General features: G+C 35.4%; 4 protein-coding genes across 4 annotated transcripts; 2 read left to right on the plus strand and 2 right to left on the minus strand.

Moving 5' to 3' along the window:
• Positions 1–282: 282 nt before the first annotated feature.
• LOC120782548 (F-box only protein 9) lies at positions 283–3188 on the minus strand. The gene is made up of 3 exons (XM_040114881.1): positions 2266–3188; positions 1427–2200; positions 283–1371 (listed from the first exon to the last, which is right to left on the minus strand). Exons 2-3 carry the CDS (start codon positions 2185–2187, stop codon positions 681–683), a joined length of 1452 nt encoding a protein of 483 aa, XP_039970815.1. The 5' UTR covers positions 2188–2200; positions 2266–3188; the 3' UTR covers positions 283–680.
• A 353-nt stretch (positions 3189–3541) lies between these two features.
• LOC120782558 (ubiquitin-like domain-containing CTD phosphatase 1) lies at positions 3542–4857 on the plus strand. The gene is made up of 2 exons (XM_040114892.1): positions 3542–3782; positions 3867–4857. The coding sequence occupies exons 1-2, from the start codon at positions 3581–3583 to the stop codon at positions 4667–4669; spliced, it is 1005 nt and encodes a 334-aa protein (XP_039970826.1). The 5' UTR covers positions 3542–3580; the 3' UTR covers positions 4670–4857.
• Positions 4858–6648: 1791 nt separating this feature from the next.
• LOC120782564 (programmed cell death protein 2-like) lies at positions 6649–8797 on the minus strand. The gene is made up of 3 exons (XM_040114905.1): positions 8462–8797; positions 7074–8215; positions 6649–7017 (listed from the first exon to the last, which is right to left on the minus strand). Exons 1-3 carry the CDS (start codon positions 8567–8569, stop codon positions 6762–6764), a joined length of 1506 nt encoding a protein of 501 aa, XP_039970839.1. The 5' UTR covers positions 8570–8797; the 3' UTR covers positions 6649–6761.
• Positions 8798–9151: 354 nt separating this feature from the next.
• LOC120771039 (cytoplasmic FMR1-interacting protein) lies at positions 9152–16605 on the plus strand. The gene is made up of 13 exons (XM_040098839.1): positions 9152–9236; positions 9515–9739; positions 9810–9989; positions 10052–11035; positions 11105–11772; positions 11832–12005; positions 12061–12179; positions 13645–13757; positions 13835–14034; positions 14831–15366; positions 15432–15526; positions 15592–15978; positions 16034–16605. Exons 2-13 carry the CDS (start codon positions 9533–9535, stop codon positions 16241–16243), a joined length of 3873 nt encoding a protein of 1290 aa, XP_039954773.1. The 5' UTR covers positions 9152–9236; positions 9515–9532; the 3' UTR covers positions 16244–16605.
• The last annotated feature ends 4 nt before the right edge of the window (positions 16606–16609 follow it).

Consider the following 16609-nt stretch of genomic DNA (forward strand, 5'->3'; position numbering starts at 1 on the left):
TTGGCAGTGATTATTATTATTATGTTGTTGTCCTCAGGTAGTTTGGGGGCATGGTGCCGAGTTGACTGTCTTTGGGCGGATAAAAATTTTGTTGTTGCTGTTGTTTTTGCATATAACATATAGCTATCATACAAACTGCGCGTTTAAAAACAAGTGCTTGTATGGAATCTTTTGTATATGTGAAGGATATTTTAACTTCAATGCAAACGATGCTAAAATTTTTTGTTTTGTTGTTTTTCTTTAAAAAATTTATCTCTATGCATATTTCTTACGGCACACAAATTGTTCGAACCCAGCAATTTTAGGTTATGTGATAATTTTATTATATGAATATTTTGTATCAACAGCCAATAGGAAACTAAAATCCAGACTTAACGAGTCCCATACTTAATATTAGAAAATTCCAGTATTCAAGCTTTAAAGACTAGCCTCTACAAATATAGTTTGTGTGTATTAGTAAATATAGTATTATATACTTAGTAGACCATATATAGCAACCGTTTAGCCACCGCATATTTCCCCTTTTTAGTTTTTTATGTATTTCAAGGAGTACTTATTTTAATTAAAATTAATTTATGTTTTGTATTATAAGTATATATTACGACTGTGTATGTTTGTACGCAGAAAAATCTCAATTTACTTAATTATTCTGGATATACAATTGTTTGTAAGTTGCGCTTTTAAGCGATTGGCGCATCGGTATCCAAGTGGTAGCTGCGAACCGGCGAGAACCACAGCGGTGGATACTTTGACTGCGTCAATTCGAACTGTGACGAAGTCTCCACTTTATTACGCGTTTGCACCACGGAATAGTGCACCCATAGTAGACGTGCATATTTGCGCTTTGTCGTATTTGTTATACGAAATTCAATACAATATTTTGTACAATTTGGCTCATCGTTGAATATAGCCATGCTACCGCGACGATGACGCGCATATTGATGGTGGTTACTATGTGACGGTTGTTGTTGTTTCTTTAGCATAATAGTTATAGAGTCACCGTAGAGACGATAATGGCCACAGAGCACTTCCGGGCGCAATTGATTCACATTCTTTAGCTTATTCACACCCTGTGCTGGCTCATCGGCACTGGTCATCATGAGCACACGTCCATCCCCTAAAAATCGTACATAGCGATAATATTCAACCAGCTGCACCGGACGGTAGTACTGATCCTGGAAGCTGTTCTCGCCCATACGCAAATAGGTTGTCTTGCTTATGTAGCAGCCATTAAAGATAACACGCTCACGCATGATGAACATTTGACGCCACGAAGTGTACACAATGGGGGTTGTGTCTGTAGTCTCTGTTAGGTGTTCAGCTGACCGGCTAACTGGTTCACCCAAGGAACCAAGATTAACACCCCACACTCTGTTTAAAATATGAGGTTACTATTTTGTCATAGATTTTTAATTTCATGGCTTACTTGGCACACGCTAAACGCCACAGCTCCTCATCGCGCGCACACAAATACAGTCCCTTGCAGACAGTAGCGCATTGCTCCAGCGAATGCATATCCAACTGCGCCGATACAACCCAACGTAAGATGTACAATAATATTTCCGGCGGTAATTCAGAAATATGTGTTTCCGTACTAATTACACTCGGATCACGGCTGCTCTGTAGTAACCGTCCACCCGCACCCGCCAAGTCCAATTGAAACTTCTCATATAAATCTTCAATAATCTCTTCATTATCTGCTATTTCATCTGCATTTTCTTTTGCTTGCACAGATTCTAACAAACGAATACCGTCTGCATTATTACCGCTCGAAGCGGCTGTCGACTTTTTCTTCTGTAGTTCATAGTATTTGAATTCAATGTCCGGTACGATTTGCACAGCTTTTCGGTATAGTGGCACAGCATCATAAACCTTGCCTCGCTGTTCTAGCTCCACGGCACTGCGGAATAGATTTTCTGCCAGCTTATGCTGATCAACATCGGTGACATTATTGGTCAACTGTTGCTTTTGCTCTACGGTTCTGTTCGATGTTACAGTTTCACTCTGACCCTTCAGCTCACGTTGCCAATTGTCACGAAACTCTTCCAGCTCTACGCGTATGTCGGTAGTAAATGTATGTAATGGTGAATCCATGTCATTCATTTCTGCTGTCGGTTGCGATACAGTTGACGGTTGTCGGCTCACATTATCCTCTTCTCCACCAAGTAAAGGTACCGGTTTCGACATGATTATTTCTACACTAATAAGCAAAAACACTCATTGAAAATAAATAACATATGCATTGTATATGTTTTACATATGTACCTTATCTGTGCGCGCTAAGAAGAAGAGACTATCGGCTTACGCACCGCTGATTAGGTTGTGAAATTATGCGGGTACCAATATAAATTTAACTTTTTTTTGCACACTGTTTTGTATTAATGTTTTGCTTAATACTTTTATTTTTGCTAAATATTAGATTATGGCGTTCGAACTGCTCGAACAGAAGTTGCGCTTGCAATTTAGGCGTGTTCGGCTAGTTCACGGTCGCTGTATCGTATGATGAAGGGTCGCGAATATTGTTGGCACACTGCGGACACCAGGAGGCGGCGGCACTTCAACTTAAATTGTAAAATTTCGCACGCAGCGGCGGCTACGGTAGCTGACACGTTGGAGAACTTGGCGGTGAAGAGATATAGAACCGGCGACACTTTAGGCGTAATCACAAAGCAATTGGCCATTATAGGCTTCGGGCAATCAATGTCAAGGTTAAAAGATACACAACACTTCACTTTCAAAAATAGCCGACTTTCTTCAAAGCTAAATTCTTAAATATTTTTCTTAGGCACCAAAATTTTTGTTTGGCTATTTAAGAACGATGCACTGTAGTTTCTTAAATGTTTAAAAGACGTTTATATATTATATTAAGCAAAACTTTAGTTATTAAATATTTTTTGTCAGAAGTTCGGTTCTTTTCACCTGCGCTTTCCAAATGCGCATTAACAATTTTCACTATTAAGTAGGTATAGGTACATGCATGTACTCGGCTTCTTGTGTCCTTGACTCCTTAAGGATTCCCACCTTTACAATTGTTGCACTTGTGTTTTATAAGCGGTAAACTGTTCTCCGGTTATCGCTGAATCCATCGTATAAAATTTTTTTACACTCTTTTCCGGAATTCGATTACATCAAAATGGCTATTTACGGTGTGATCAAAACAAAACAACAAATATATTGACGTCGACAACTTTGCTAACAGCTGACAGCGCTGATTGTTGCGCGAAAAGTTGACAGTGACTACACTTTCGGGGAAATTAAAAAAATGTTTAACATTTCATTTAACATTTAAAGATCTCCTCATATATATGGACAAATTTTGTTGTCCATAAAAAATCCGATTAAGCTTTCTTTTCAATTTAAATTAAAACCAAAAAATAAAAAGTCCTAATGAAATTCAGAACACAATTCAATAAAACAGTGAATATTTGTTTTAAACAAAACATAAATATAGGCGAATGTCCTATTGGTACGGCTCTCAAAGTGTGCAAATCACGGTAACCCTATTTGTTTCTTTTGTTCCTCTGTTGTGGATTTGTATTTCTACCCGGCGCTCCGAATTCGCATAAAATTGCACTTCGCAATGGCAACCGAGCCAGAACCGTCAACTTCCAAAAAAGTTAGTGAAATACTCCAAGCTTCGATCATTGTAAAATGGGGTGGCAAAGAATATCCAATTACAGATTTAACCGATCAGGATACTGTGGCTGTGCTGCGCCATGAAATCTTCAAACTCACACAGGTGAGACCGGAGCGGCAAAAATTGATAAATCTCAAGTATAAAGGTAGGTTAAACACCGTCATGTCCGTTATGCATTATGCATCAAAAATATGACATACATATAACGGTTTGTAATTATTATATGCAGAAAACAAAGTGGCGCCTGATGATACTAAAATTTGTGACTTGGAGTTGAAACCCAACTTCAAATTAATGATGGTAGGCTCGACTGAGGCAGCTATAGAGATTGCATGTCAACTGCCTGATGATATTGCCGAGGTGATAGATGATTTTGATGTAGCCGAAGAAGAGGACTTGGTAGAGAAATCGCCCGTTTACTTGGCGAAAGTACAACGACGCGTTAGAGAATATAAAATAACTGAGCTTAACCCGCCAAGGGAAGGGAAGCGTTTGCTTGTACTTGATATTGATTACACCTTATTCGATCATCGATCTCCCGCCGAAAATGCTTCGGAGCTAATGCGACCATATTTACATGAATTTTTGGAATCTAGTTACGAAAATTATGATATTGTTATATGGTCGGCAACTGGTATGCGTTGGATTGAGGAAAAAATGAAATTGCTAGGTGTAAGCAACAATCCTAATTACAAAATAATGTTCTACTTGGACTCTACTGCCATGATTTCAGTATATACGATTGAACGTGGTGTCGTAGATGTGAAACCGCTCGGTTTAATTTGGGGGCAATATCCGCAATATAGTGCCAAAAATACCATCATGTTCGATGATATACAACGTAACTTTCTAATGAATCCTCGTTCAGGTTTACGTGTACGACCCTTCCGCCAGGCACACATAAGTCGACATACTGACAAAGAACTTGTCAAGCTTTCGAAGTACCTGCGCGATATTGCAAATGATTGCGACGACTTTACTAAACTAAATCATCGCAAATGGCAGCATTACGATCATCGTAGACACCGATAATAAAAGGCAAAACAAGAATGAAATGAATTGCAGCAGTTTTTTAAAGCCCAAATGTACGTTACTACATAAAATGGATGTTTGATTGATGCTAAGCTCTTTCGCTCAGCACAGCTAAGCGATATTTGAAATAAAATTTCCGGCGTTTTTACACATCTGCTTAGCAACGAAGTTTTTACTTTTCATTTACACACAGCTAATTTTAATTAATTAAGATATAACTGGCATAATGCATTTAAATTCCTTTTGTGATTTTCTTAATGAGCTCGGTAAACTACAAACTGCTAGTTATTAAATAAATTTATAAAATATGTATATGTATATGGTAAACGTAATATATGTATGTAAGTATATGTAAACGTCAGTTTTTTGTGCAAACGGTTGTAAAATTTTAATATAGTAATAATATAAAAAGAAATGAGAAATACAAATTTAAAACAGCTAACACAAATAAGAAAAGCTTTTTTAGTTGCTAATGGAAATATAATTATAAAATAAAGTCAATGTTTCATAAATAATAAGTTGTTTTGTGTTTGTGGTATATTAAGTTTGCTATAAGGCGAAAGATATATGTATATGTACATACATTTATAAATGATCAGCACGATGAGCTGAGTCGATTTAGACATGTTCGCTTTTTGTATCTACGCGAATTAGTTCTTAAGTTTTTGAAATCTCGATCTTAAATTGTCCACATGTTCTTTTCTCCCCAATCATTCGTCAACACCACCGATATCGAACCATTATAGCATATAACTGTTATAAGAAAAAATAAGATGAATAGATGAGGATTGCACCGCGACCTAAGATCTATTGAGCCCTCTTCTAAGTCACAACGACCCACATAGCCCCAGCAAATTGATAAATTCCAATATACTGCTAAGTGCTAGTGAGGCGATGTGATCTCTATTTGGAAACATGAATCTAAGGGCCTTTGTTCTGCGTCTGCAGACTGCTATGCAGTCAACTAACAGGTGTTTTGGAGTTGAATAAAGCTGCCTTACGAACTAAACGACCCAACTCAAGTTCTTGTATGGAAATTTTTTTATTGGACGCCCGGAGAAGTAGTGGCCCGGAAGAATTACGCCTTGTGCACGATCCCTTAGCATCACTAGAAATTTAAATTTAAACTGAACTATACAAAAAATCCATTCGTTTTCAGTTTCTCGTCTTTTATTACCACTTCATTACATAGTCTTCGAGCATTACGTTCTAAATTTATTTATTAGTTTAGCTTTTTGAAAATTATTATAATATTTTGCTTTAAAACTAATATAATAAGATTGTCATAAAAAACAACAACTATAAATAATAAAACTATGTAAATTCATAAATTAACTATACAACAATAAATAAATGCATAAATAGTATACAATTTATGTACCTTACAAATGAAATACTCTTAAATACATTGCTTTAAAGTTTGGATTAACTTCCCGAAATTGCTTTGTGTTTGCAAACACTTTTTAATGAAAAGAAACGGTTTTAAATGTGTAAGAGTAGGAGACATAAAAAATATTAATTCGAAAGTCGTTAGTTTAATTTGATTTGAAATAGATTATTAAAATTGACAAGCTTCGCTTTGTTCCTAAAACTAACTCGCTGAGAGAAACCTATTATCTAATCATTTCTGAAAGTACTGTTACTTTATGCTTAAATTTATGCTACAATGATCTTTACTCAAATGTCTGATGGTTATAATTTAAAACTTTCAACTGGTAAATAAGCTTTTTGTTTGCTCATATTTTTCTTTTGCTATTTTAAAAGGTCCTGCGTTCGTTGTAGCAACGTGGACTAATATACATAGTATTTATATATATTGTATACTAGACTAAATGTATGCATGTAGAGGGTGTTTATAAGATTTTTAATTGAAGTAGTTTCACTTTGTAAACGCATCTAGGTACATACTTTCGTAATTTAACGTTTCAATAGTTTCATTGTAATATGTCGTCCGACCTAAATACGGGTACTTTAGTTAGTTTAATTGTAAGCTAAACCTAAGGAATTCACAAATAAAATCAAGCATTCCGCTAGTTATTAGGATCCACAATGAGCTATTCAAGAGTCTTCACGATTTGACTTCGACGCAAACTTATTGTTCGGCTTGTACGATAACACGCTCGTAGCGCATTTTGTCTGGTGTATCCCAACAGCATTTTAGGCAAGTAAACACCAAAACATTGCCGTATTCTATGGGTGCCGGTTCGCTGTTTTGCGCCAAACGCAACTTTGGTATGAGTGTAGACAGAATTTGGATCTCACATATGGTTTCGCCATTGCAGTTGACGCACTTTGGTATTGGTTCAGATAATGGGCCCATCAAGAGGGGTAGTGTATCACGTGAGTATCTAAAAAATTCAAAATATTAAAAAAAATGTTAATTCAACACTAATAAGTTGAGTACCTTATGATTTGTCCTGGGTTTTCCTGTATAACACTAACGAATTGATGGAAAATTATATCACCATGTGCTGGTAAAGCTTTCTCATAGGCCTCTTGATCATCACCGGCAGCGGCAACACCACCACCAATCGCGCCAGCGCCATTCGGAGAATGTGCCGCCTCGTCCTGCCGCTTATACTCCTGGTATAATTCACGTATATGATCCGCTGATAGCGCGCCACAATAGTTTTCATATTCACCACGTTTATGGCGCTGCTCCATATCCACTGCGATAAAAAATGCTTTTATAGTGACATCGGAAATTTTGGCGAGTGGACCAAGCGCCGCAGGTGTTGCAGTGTGCTTCAAAAGTGCAATCAAGTCACGTTCAGGCTTTACAGGTGTCTCCACCAGCACTACATCCGTTTCAGCGCCCTCGATTTCGGCGCAGATGGTAGCAGTAGCGCCGCCAAAGCCCATCATCGCACCGCCTTCCACAGCAGCTGCGGCTGCCGCATTTCCAGCCGCACAATTGGCATTTGGATCCTCAACAGCATTTTGTGGCGATTGCATATCTAGCTGACCAAAGCCATAAACAAGTTCGTTATCCATTGAGTTGCTCTCATCGTCATCCTCATCCTCATCAGCATCACTATTTCCCGAGTCGGTTACACGTGGTAGATGCACAGAACGTGTGGGCGAGTTATCATTCTTGCCAACCACATTACCGTTTTCCTCATTCTGATGTTGTAATTCATCAGCACCTGTATCCATACGCTCAATACCACTGTCTGCCACTATGCAACTCTCTTCCACAGTTTCACCCCAGTCATCGGCACCGCTGCACCATGCAATTTTTTGCGGCTGCATTGCATTTGCCGCTTGTTTATAACTCTTCTTTTTCTTTCCACCACCTCCACCGGCTGTCAGAGGTGGAGGCACTGCATTTATTAATTCTGCCTCACTTGGTGTGTCCAAATGCTGCGTACGAATGCACAGCCAACTCTTACAATCTTGAGAACAAGCCGGATTCAAACATGCAAACACATACAGAGTGCGATGAAATTTGGACTGCTCCAAGGGTGCATAAAGTTGTACGATCAGTGGACGTGCTGTGCCACAGAGCGGACACGAAGGCACTTTTATCTCTCCAGTGGGCCAATCCTTTATGAAAGAGATGAAAAGTTTATAAGTATATTGGTAATAAAGAAAAATCAATTTTAATTAACTCTTCAATAGATGCGTCAGCATTGCGCATCATGTCGCATCACAGCGGAGCCTGCGGCGACAGAACGGAAGTCGCAGTGCAAGTGATATAAATCTGTCACTTTATGCTCATGTTTTGTATTAATTTAACAAATTTGTTTAATATAATAGGAGCGAAGTTTACCATATTAGTGTTATACTCACAGGTGTTCCTCCGATTTTGTTCACTGTGCTATTTAAAATGGATCCATGTTTGCTGGTAATTTCCTCATCCTCAAAGCCAAGGTAGACAGTACTTTTGTTTTTCGCCATTTTTTCACTTATCTCTAGTAGCTTGCGATATTATACTTCACTTAAATTTATAACTGAGCCTTGTAAATGATATTGCATTAAGTCTCTGGATGTTTAGGGGTAAAGGATACGTGTTTAATTGGTAGGATTAATGATATTGAGTTGCTTGTTTTCAGTTTTTGCAGCAAATGCAGGCGAGAAAAACACGAGTGGATAAATCGACAATGTGATCCTAAAAGTATGCCAGTATTCAGTAGTATATTCGATATGTAAGTGCGTAAACTGGCAGTGCTCACTGCACGTTGTGATTATTCACTCTTAGTAATCGATTAACATTATTTTAATTTTAAACGACAGTTATATACTTACTTATTAATTAATAGCTTTACTTGCAGTAATGAGAATTATTAGTTTCTTAAACAATAAGATTTTTAATTTTTCTTCAAAATTAGTATGATTTCCAAATTATTTTACATACCAAAGTACACTAAGTGGAATGGCAATCACCCGTTACTCTCAGTGTAATGTAGTATGCAATGAACACAGGCATTGACTGCTGAATGACATTTCCAATTTGACAAATTTCTTATTGTGAGTGTGTGTGTTGTGCACGTCAAAAAATTATCAGTTTGTGCTTACACATCAAATGGCAGTCGCGTAAATAAATAACAATTTTAGAAAATTTAATGTGAGTAAAAGTTAAGAAAACATATCGAAAAGTGTGTGTTAACCATTGAAGTTCAGTTTCCCATTGTACCATGTGCGCCACGTTAAAAGCATAAGCAAAAATAAGGCATATCAAAGCGTGCAACAGTAATATAAACACTTGTCTCGCTGGCCGACGCGAGACCCGCCCAGTTTCCAATCGATGATTTTTGCACTTGCAGTTGTTGCATACAATGAGCACAGCATCAATGCTTGCATCATCGCATTAATGTTTTCATTTGCATTCTAAATTCGTTGCAGTGTAAATTACTTTTCAAAATGACGGAAAAGATCACATTGGCCGATGCGCTATCCAATGTGGAAGTACTCGACGAGCTGTCGCTGCCCGATGAGCAGCCCTGCATTGAGGCGCAACCTTGTTCAATCATCTATAAAGCCAATTTTGACACGAACTTTGAAGATCGCAATGGATTTGTAACGGGTATAGCAAAATATATTGAAGAAGCGACAACTCATGCTAATCTTGTGAGTAATATATATACATATGCACATATAATTGTACTCAAAAATAAAATTTTAATTTATTTATTTGCAGAACGTTCTGCTTGAGGAGGGACAGAAACATGCGGTTATGCTTTATACTTGGCGCTGCTGCTCGCGTGCCATACCTCAACCGAAATCCAATGAGCAACCCAATCGTGTGGAAATTTATGAAAAAACGGTCGAGGTACTGGCACCCGAAGTAAACAAATTACTCAATTTCATGTACTTCCAAGTGAGTAAATAAACAAAGTACCTTACACTGTAATAGTTAAATAATTCCTAAATATTTTGCAGCGTAAAGCTATTGAAGCATTTTCAGGCGAGGTGAAACGTCTGTGTCATACAGAAAAGCGGAAGGATTTCGTATCAGAAGCTTATCTCTTAACATTGGGCAAATTTATCAACATGTTTGCTGTCTTGGACGAATTGAAAAATATGAAATCGAGCGTGAAAAATGACTACAGTACATATCGACGTGCGGCCCAATTTCTCAAAGTGATGTCCGATTCACACACGCTGCAGGAGTCACAAAATTTGTCCATGTTTCTTGCCACGCAAAATAAAATACGAGACACCGTTAAAGATACACTCGAAAAAATTATTGGCTACGAAGATCTGCTCTCGGATGTGGTAAACATTTGTGTGCACATGTTTGAAACCAAAATGTATTTGACGCCCGAAGAAAAACACATGCTCGTAAAAGTAATGGGCTTCGGACTCTTTCTCATGGATAGCGATGGTTGTAATATAAATAAATTGGATCAAAAGAAAAAAATACGCTTGGACCGCATAGATCGAATTTTCAAAAATTTGGAAGTTGTACCATTATTTGGTGATATGCAAATTGCACCCTTTAATTACATCAAACGCAGCAAACATTACGATTCGAGCAAATGGCCCTTGTCTAGTTCGAATGCAATTAGTCCACAAGCCGATTTGATGGTGCACTTGCCGCAAATACGTGAAGATCACGTTAAATACATCTCTGAATTGGCACGCTACACGAACGAAGTCACTACGACAGTGAAAGAAAATCCCACAGATGCCGAAAATCGTGCCACATCTGATTTGGCGCTGCGTGGACTGCAATTGCTCTCTGAGTGGACCAGTGTTGTAACGGAATTGTACTCGTGGAAGCTCTTGCATCCAACAGATCATCATCAGAATAAAGAATGTCCCGTAGAGGCTGAGGAATATGAACGTGCAACACGCTACAATTATACTTCGGAAGAGAAATTCGCTCTTATCGAAGTAATTGCAATGATCAAGGGCTTACAGGTAGTCGCATATAGCATTCTTAACCCCCAATTAATATACTAGCTATCATAATTTTTGCAAATATTTCAGGTTCTGATGGCACGCATCGAGACGGTGCTGTGCGAGGCGATACGTCGCAATATATACGCGGAGCTGCAGGACTTTGTGCAGCTCACGCTTCGTGAACCACTGCGTAAATCGGTGAAGAACAAAAAGGATTTGATACGCAGTATTATAATGTCAGTGCGCGAGACCGCTGCCGATTGGCAGAAAGGCCATGAGCCCTCGGACGACCCAGCTGCGAAGGGTAAGAAGGATCCGGATGGCGGTTTTCGCGTGCAAGTGCCACGCTTGAATGTCGGTCCATCATCGACGCAGCTGTATATGGTGCGTACTATGCTGGAGTCGCTAATCGCCGATAAAAGCGGTGGCAAACGTACATTACGTAAAGATATTGATGGCAATTGCCTCATGCAAATCGATACGTTTCACAAAACCTCATTCTATTGGAGCTATCTGCTTAACTTCAGCGACACGCTACAAAAATGCTGCGATCTTTCACAATTGTGGTATCGTGAGTTCTACTTGGAAATGACAATGGGTCGTAAAGTGAACAAGTGCATGGTGAAGCATCAACACAATGAGGAATGCAAAGATCTAATCACTATGGAGAAGCGTATACAATTCCCGATTGAGATGTCTATGCCATGGATATTAACCGATCACATATTGCAAACGAAGGAGCCATCGATGATGGAGTGAGTGTTGTTGTGATAGAAACAAGTAGCATATTTATTATATTACAATTTATTTGCAGATTCGTTCTATACCCATTGGATTTGTACAACGATTCGGCACATTATGCCTTAACCGTGTTTCGCAAGCAATTTCTGTATGACGAAGTAGAGGCCGAGGTCAATTTGTGCTTTGATCAATTCGTTTATAAGTTGAGCGAACAGATTTTCGCACACTACAAGCAATTGGCGGGCAGGTATGTGCACGGCGTAAAGGAATTGAAAGTATTATTATTATTTTTTTTATTCTAGCATCTTTCTGGACAAACGTTTTCGCTTGGAGTGCGAGGTGCTCGGCTTTAATTTTCATTCGTATCCGCGTAATAACCGCTATGAAACGCTGCTGAAGCAACGGCATGTGCAATTGTTAGGTTAGTAGACGCAATATAGATACAATAGTGGTCAGATAAATGTTATCAGCAGCTAAAGTTACGGTGGTGCACTTATAGGTTGCCACGAATTTTTCGTATGGCTAATGGGGATTAAAAAAAACCAAAAATTTTAATTCCACTTACCAGATTGATGAAGATAGAAAAAATAATTTTAGAATTAATAATTTTTCTCGTTTGCGTTCCTCATTCAATTCAAAATATAAGATTTTTAATATTTAAGAGATTAAATTTTTCAATAATATTGTTTTAGTAAAAACTTATTTTTTTAATTTTTTTGTTTTTAATAATTTTTTTTAAATAAATTTTATGTTTTTTTAATAAAAATTTATTTGTTGTTTTATAAAAATTATTATTTTTATAAATTTTTTTTATTTATTTTTTTTATTTATTTTTTTTAATAATTTTTTTTGTTTTTTAATAAAAATTAATTTTTAATGCATAATTTTTTAATAAAGAAACACGCATCCTGGTAGCACTACATCTTTTTTTGTTGTAACTCTATTACAAAGTAGTCCTTATAAAAAATATGAATTATTGATTTTCAGAAAAAGTGTTTATTTTGTAGCTAAAATCAGCATTATGCATTCTAATTTAATTAACTTTTATGATTTTTTTTATTTATTTCATTTGATCTTTTTAATGTTATTAATTTTTATGTATTTTTTTAATTCAAAATAATTTTCCTTTAATATAAATTAAATCTTTCTTATATTATTTTAATTTAATTTTTTATTTATTTAATTTTTTTAAACTTAATTTTCCTTTTAAACACTTACATACATACATATGTACATATATATTATTATTATTTTTAATTGTTTTCTGTAATTAAAATTAATTTTCATTTATTTTAATCTACCTTTTTTAATTCGTTTAATTTAATATTTTTTTTTTTATTTTTGGTTGTTTTTTGTAATTAAATTCAAACTCCATTTGTTTTAATTTATCCTTCTCTTTATTTAATTTAATATTTTTATTTAATGTTTTTTATTTAATTTTTTTAACCTAATTAATTTTTAAATGAATTTATTTTATTTTTATATGTATATTATTTAGTTTTTAATACTCTTTTTACTTTTTAATTAACTTTTAAAATAATAATTATTATTTTTTATTCATATTTTTAATTAACTTTTACAAGTTTTTATTTAATTTTATTTTTTTAATTAAAGTTTTATTTTTTAATAATTTTTAGTATTTTTTTAATTATATTTTTATTTTATAATAATTATTTTTTTTTTATTTAATTATTATTATTTTTTTATTTAGTTTTTTCAGTTATAATTGTTTTTGTATTATTGTTTGTTTTTTTTTTTACTTTTTTTAAATTTCATTCATTATTTGTTATTTTTTTCCTTCATTATTTAGTTATTTATTTTTTTCCAATATAATATTATATGTATGTATGTATGTATATCAATTTATTGATATCTCTTGTCTCTAGGTCGTTCCATTGACTTGAATAAGCTCATAAATCAGCGCATCAATGCAAATATGCACAAAAGTGTTGAATTGGCAATCTGTCGATTTGAAGGCAATGATATAACGGGGATTGTGGTGAGTAATTTTGCGCGTCATGCCTTAGCGAAATTTATTCTAATAATATAAATGATTTTTTTCTTTGTAATGCATAGGAACTCGAGGGCCTTTTGGAGGCTAACCGCATTTGCCACAAATTGCTCAGCAAGCACTTGGCGCTGGATAATTTCGATGCTATGGTGAAGGAGGCAAACCACAACGTCTTGGCACCTTATGGGCGTATCACTTTGCATGTGTTCGTGGAATTAAATTATGACTTTTTGGTTAACTACTGTTACAATGCGGCCACCAATCGGTAGGTTGTCTACTAAACTTTTACTTTTAAATATTAAATTTTATTTAATTATAATTAAAAGCGCAATTACCTAGTACTACATTTTTCTACATTTTCATTTAAATTTTTATTTTATTTTTTTTTGTTTTATTGTAATGTTTATTTTTTTGGTTTCTTTTTTATTTTTTTTGTTTTATTATTATTTTTACTATATTTATTAATCTTTTTTTATTTTATATTTATATTTTTTTAATTTTTTATTTATGTTATGTTTTTTTAATCTTTATTTATTTATAGTTTAATTTTTGTAAATTTTTTTTATTTTTAATTTTTTATATATTTTTCTTATTTTTTAATTTAGTTAATAGTTTATCTTTTTAAATTTTTTTCAAATTTTAAATATATTTTTTTAAATTTTTTAAATATTATTTTTTTATTTTTTATTATTTAACATTTTTTATTTTTTATAATTTTAATTACATATAAATAGTTAATTAATTAATTAAATATTTTTATTTTACTTTTTAAATATTTTTTTATTTTGTAATTTTCAAAATAGTTTTATTTTTTAATTTTAATTATTTTTTATTTACCTTTTTTATTTTAATTTTTTAATTTTTTTAATGTTTTTTTTTTTTTTTTAATTTTTGTTTTATTTATATTTTTTATATATTTTTATTAATATTTTTTATTAATATTTTTTTATTAATATTTTTTTATTAATATTTTTTTATTTTTGTATTCTTCTTCTTATATTTTTCTATTTTTTAATATTATTTTCCAATATTTACTACTAATATTTTCTCTCTGTACTCAGCTTCGTACGTAGCAAAGTCAACTTGGCCTCTTCACAGCCCATACAACGCGAGAAGCCACCGCAAATGGCACACTTCTATCTGTGGGGCTCGAAGCAGTTGAATGCCGCCTATTCGACGCAATATGGTCAGTACACCGGCTTCATCGGTGCGCCACACTTCCACGCCATGTGTCGGTTGCTCGGCTATCAGGGCATCGCCGTCGTTATTGACATCATACTAAAAGATATTGTGAAGCTGCAAATACAGGGCACGCTGCTGCAATTCACCAAAACCCTAATGGGCGCTATGCCGAAGTCGTGCAAATTGCCGCGCTGCGAGTATGGCTCGCCGGGCGTACTCAGCTACTACCAGGCGCATCTGACCGATATCGTGCAGTATCCCGAAACTAAGACCGATCTTTTCCAGTCCTTCCGCGAGCTGGGCAATTGCATTATATTCTGCTTGCTCATCGAGCAGGCGCTCTCGCAGGAAGAAGTGTGTGATCTGCTGCATGCGGCACTCTTCCAGAATATATTCCCGCGTCCGTTCTGCAAAGGTATTTATTGCTTAAAGCTTCAATATTTTTTATGCATTTTCAATTTTGTGAAACTCTCCGCGCAGAAAATGAAAAGCCCGAGGCCAAGCAGAAACGTTTCGAGGCGCAATTCGCAAACCTGCAGATCGTGTCGAATGTGGAGAAAATTGGCAATGCAAAAGTGAGTGTTTGTTTAATTTTATTATTATTTTTAATTATCTATTCATTATTATGCCATGCCTCCAGCAAGCGATGATCGCGCGTGAAGGCGATTTATTAACACGCGAACGCCTCTGCTGTGGCCTGAGCATTTTCGAGGTAATACTGAACCGCATCAAAAGCTATTTGGACGATCCCGTTTGGAGCGGGCCACCGCCGGCTAACGGCATCATACACGTTGACGAATGCTCGGAATTCCATCGTTTATGGTCGGCACTGCAGTTTGTCTACTGCATACCGGTACGCGGCACTGAGTACACCATCGAGGAGCTCTTCGGCGAGGGCTTAAATTGGGCCGGCTGCGCCATGATCGTATTGCTGGGTCAACAGCGACGTTTTGAGGCTTTAGATTTTTGCTATCACATTCTGCGCGTACAACGCGTCGACGGCAAGGACGAAGACGTCAAGGGCATTGTAAGTGCGAAGGAAATTTAATTTTGTATTTATTAAGGTAAATTTGCTTTTGTAGAAACTGAAACGTATGGTCGATCGCATTCGCCGCTTCCAAGTATTAAACTCACAAATATTTGCTATACTCAATAAATATCTGAAGGGTGGCGACGGCGAGGGCTCGAATGTGGAGCACGTGCGCTGTTTTCCGCCGCCACAGCATCCGACGATGATTTCATCGCACTACCAGGATCCGAACAAACTGCGTCAGAGCATGACGAACAATTGAGCGAATACACCACTCTAATTATTAACCTCTATCTATAACTATTATTAATTATTAACATATTATTATTATTATTAATATTATAAACTATTGTAACGGTATGCTAGGTACACATACATATAAGCATAAACTTTAATGAATTTATAATATTTCGTATGTATTAGTTAAGCAGTAGGCATTTCGTTCACAAACACACACAAAGTTCATTATAATATACAATATGCAAGAAACGAATACTTGGAATACACAAACAATGAAAAATTCTCTCAAATTCAAAGAAAATATTTATTTATACAAACAGTACGCTAGTATTAAAGCATTTGAATTTGCAATTTATCATATAAATATAACAAATTTATATGCGATTGA

This window comes from Bactrocera tryoni, chromosome 1 (genome assembly GCF_016617805.1).
Source record: "Bactrocera tryoni isolate S06 chromosome 1, CSIRO_BtryS06_freeze2, whole genome shotgun sequence".
NCBI lineage: Eukaryota > Metazoa > Arthropoda > Insecta > Diptera > Tephritidae > Bactrocera > Bactrocera tryoni.

Bases quoted from the DNA above. Each gene is read 5' to 3' on its own strand.
- LOC120771039 (XM_040098839.1), top strand. From the start codon at position 9,533: ATGACGGAAAAGATCACATTGGCCGATGCGCTATCCAATGTGGAAGTA. The intron at 9,740-9,809 runs GTGAGTAATATA...ATTTATTTGCAG, and splicing joins CGACAACTCATGCTAATCTT to AACGTTCTGCTTGAGGAGGG. The intron at 9,990-10,051 runs GTGAGTAAATAA...AATATTTTGCAG, and splicing joins TCAATTTCATGTACTTCCAA to CGTAAAGCTATTGAAGCATT.
- LOC120782548 (XM_040114881.1), bottom strand. From the start codon at position 2,187: ATGTCGAAACCGGTACCTTTACTTGGTGGAGAAGAGGATAATGTGAGC. The intron at 1,372-1,426 runs GTAAGCCATGAA...TATTTTAAACAG, and splicing joins TGGCGTTTAGCGTGTGCCAA to AGTGTGGGGTGTTAATCTTG.
- LOC120782558 (XM_040114892.1), top strand. From the start codon at position 3,581: ATGGCAACCGAGCCAGAACCGTCAACTTCCAAAAAAGTTAGTGAAATA. The intron at 3,783-3,866 runs GTAGGTTAAACA...TATTATATGCAG, and splicing joins GATAAATCTCAAGTATAAAG to AAAACAAAGTGGCGCCTGAT.
- LOC120782564 (XM_040114905.1), bottom strand. From the start codon at position 8,569: ATGGCGAAAAACAAAAGTACTGTCTACCTTGGCTTTGAGGATGAGGAA. The intron at 8,216-8,461 runs GTGAGTATAACA...TCTTTCATAAAG, and splicing joins ACAAAATCGGAGGAACACCT to GATTGGCCCACTGGAGAGAT. The intron at 7,018-7,073 runs GTACTCAACTTA...TGAATTTTTTAG, and splicing joins AACCCAGGACAAATCATAAG to ATACTCACGTGATACACTAC.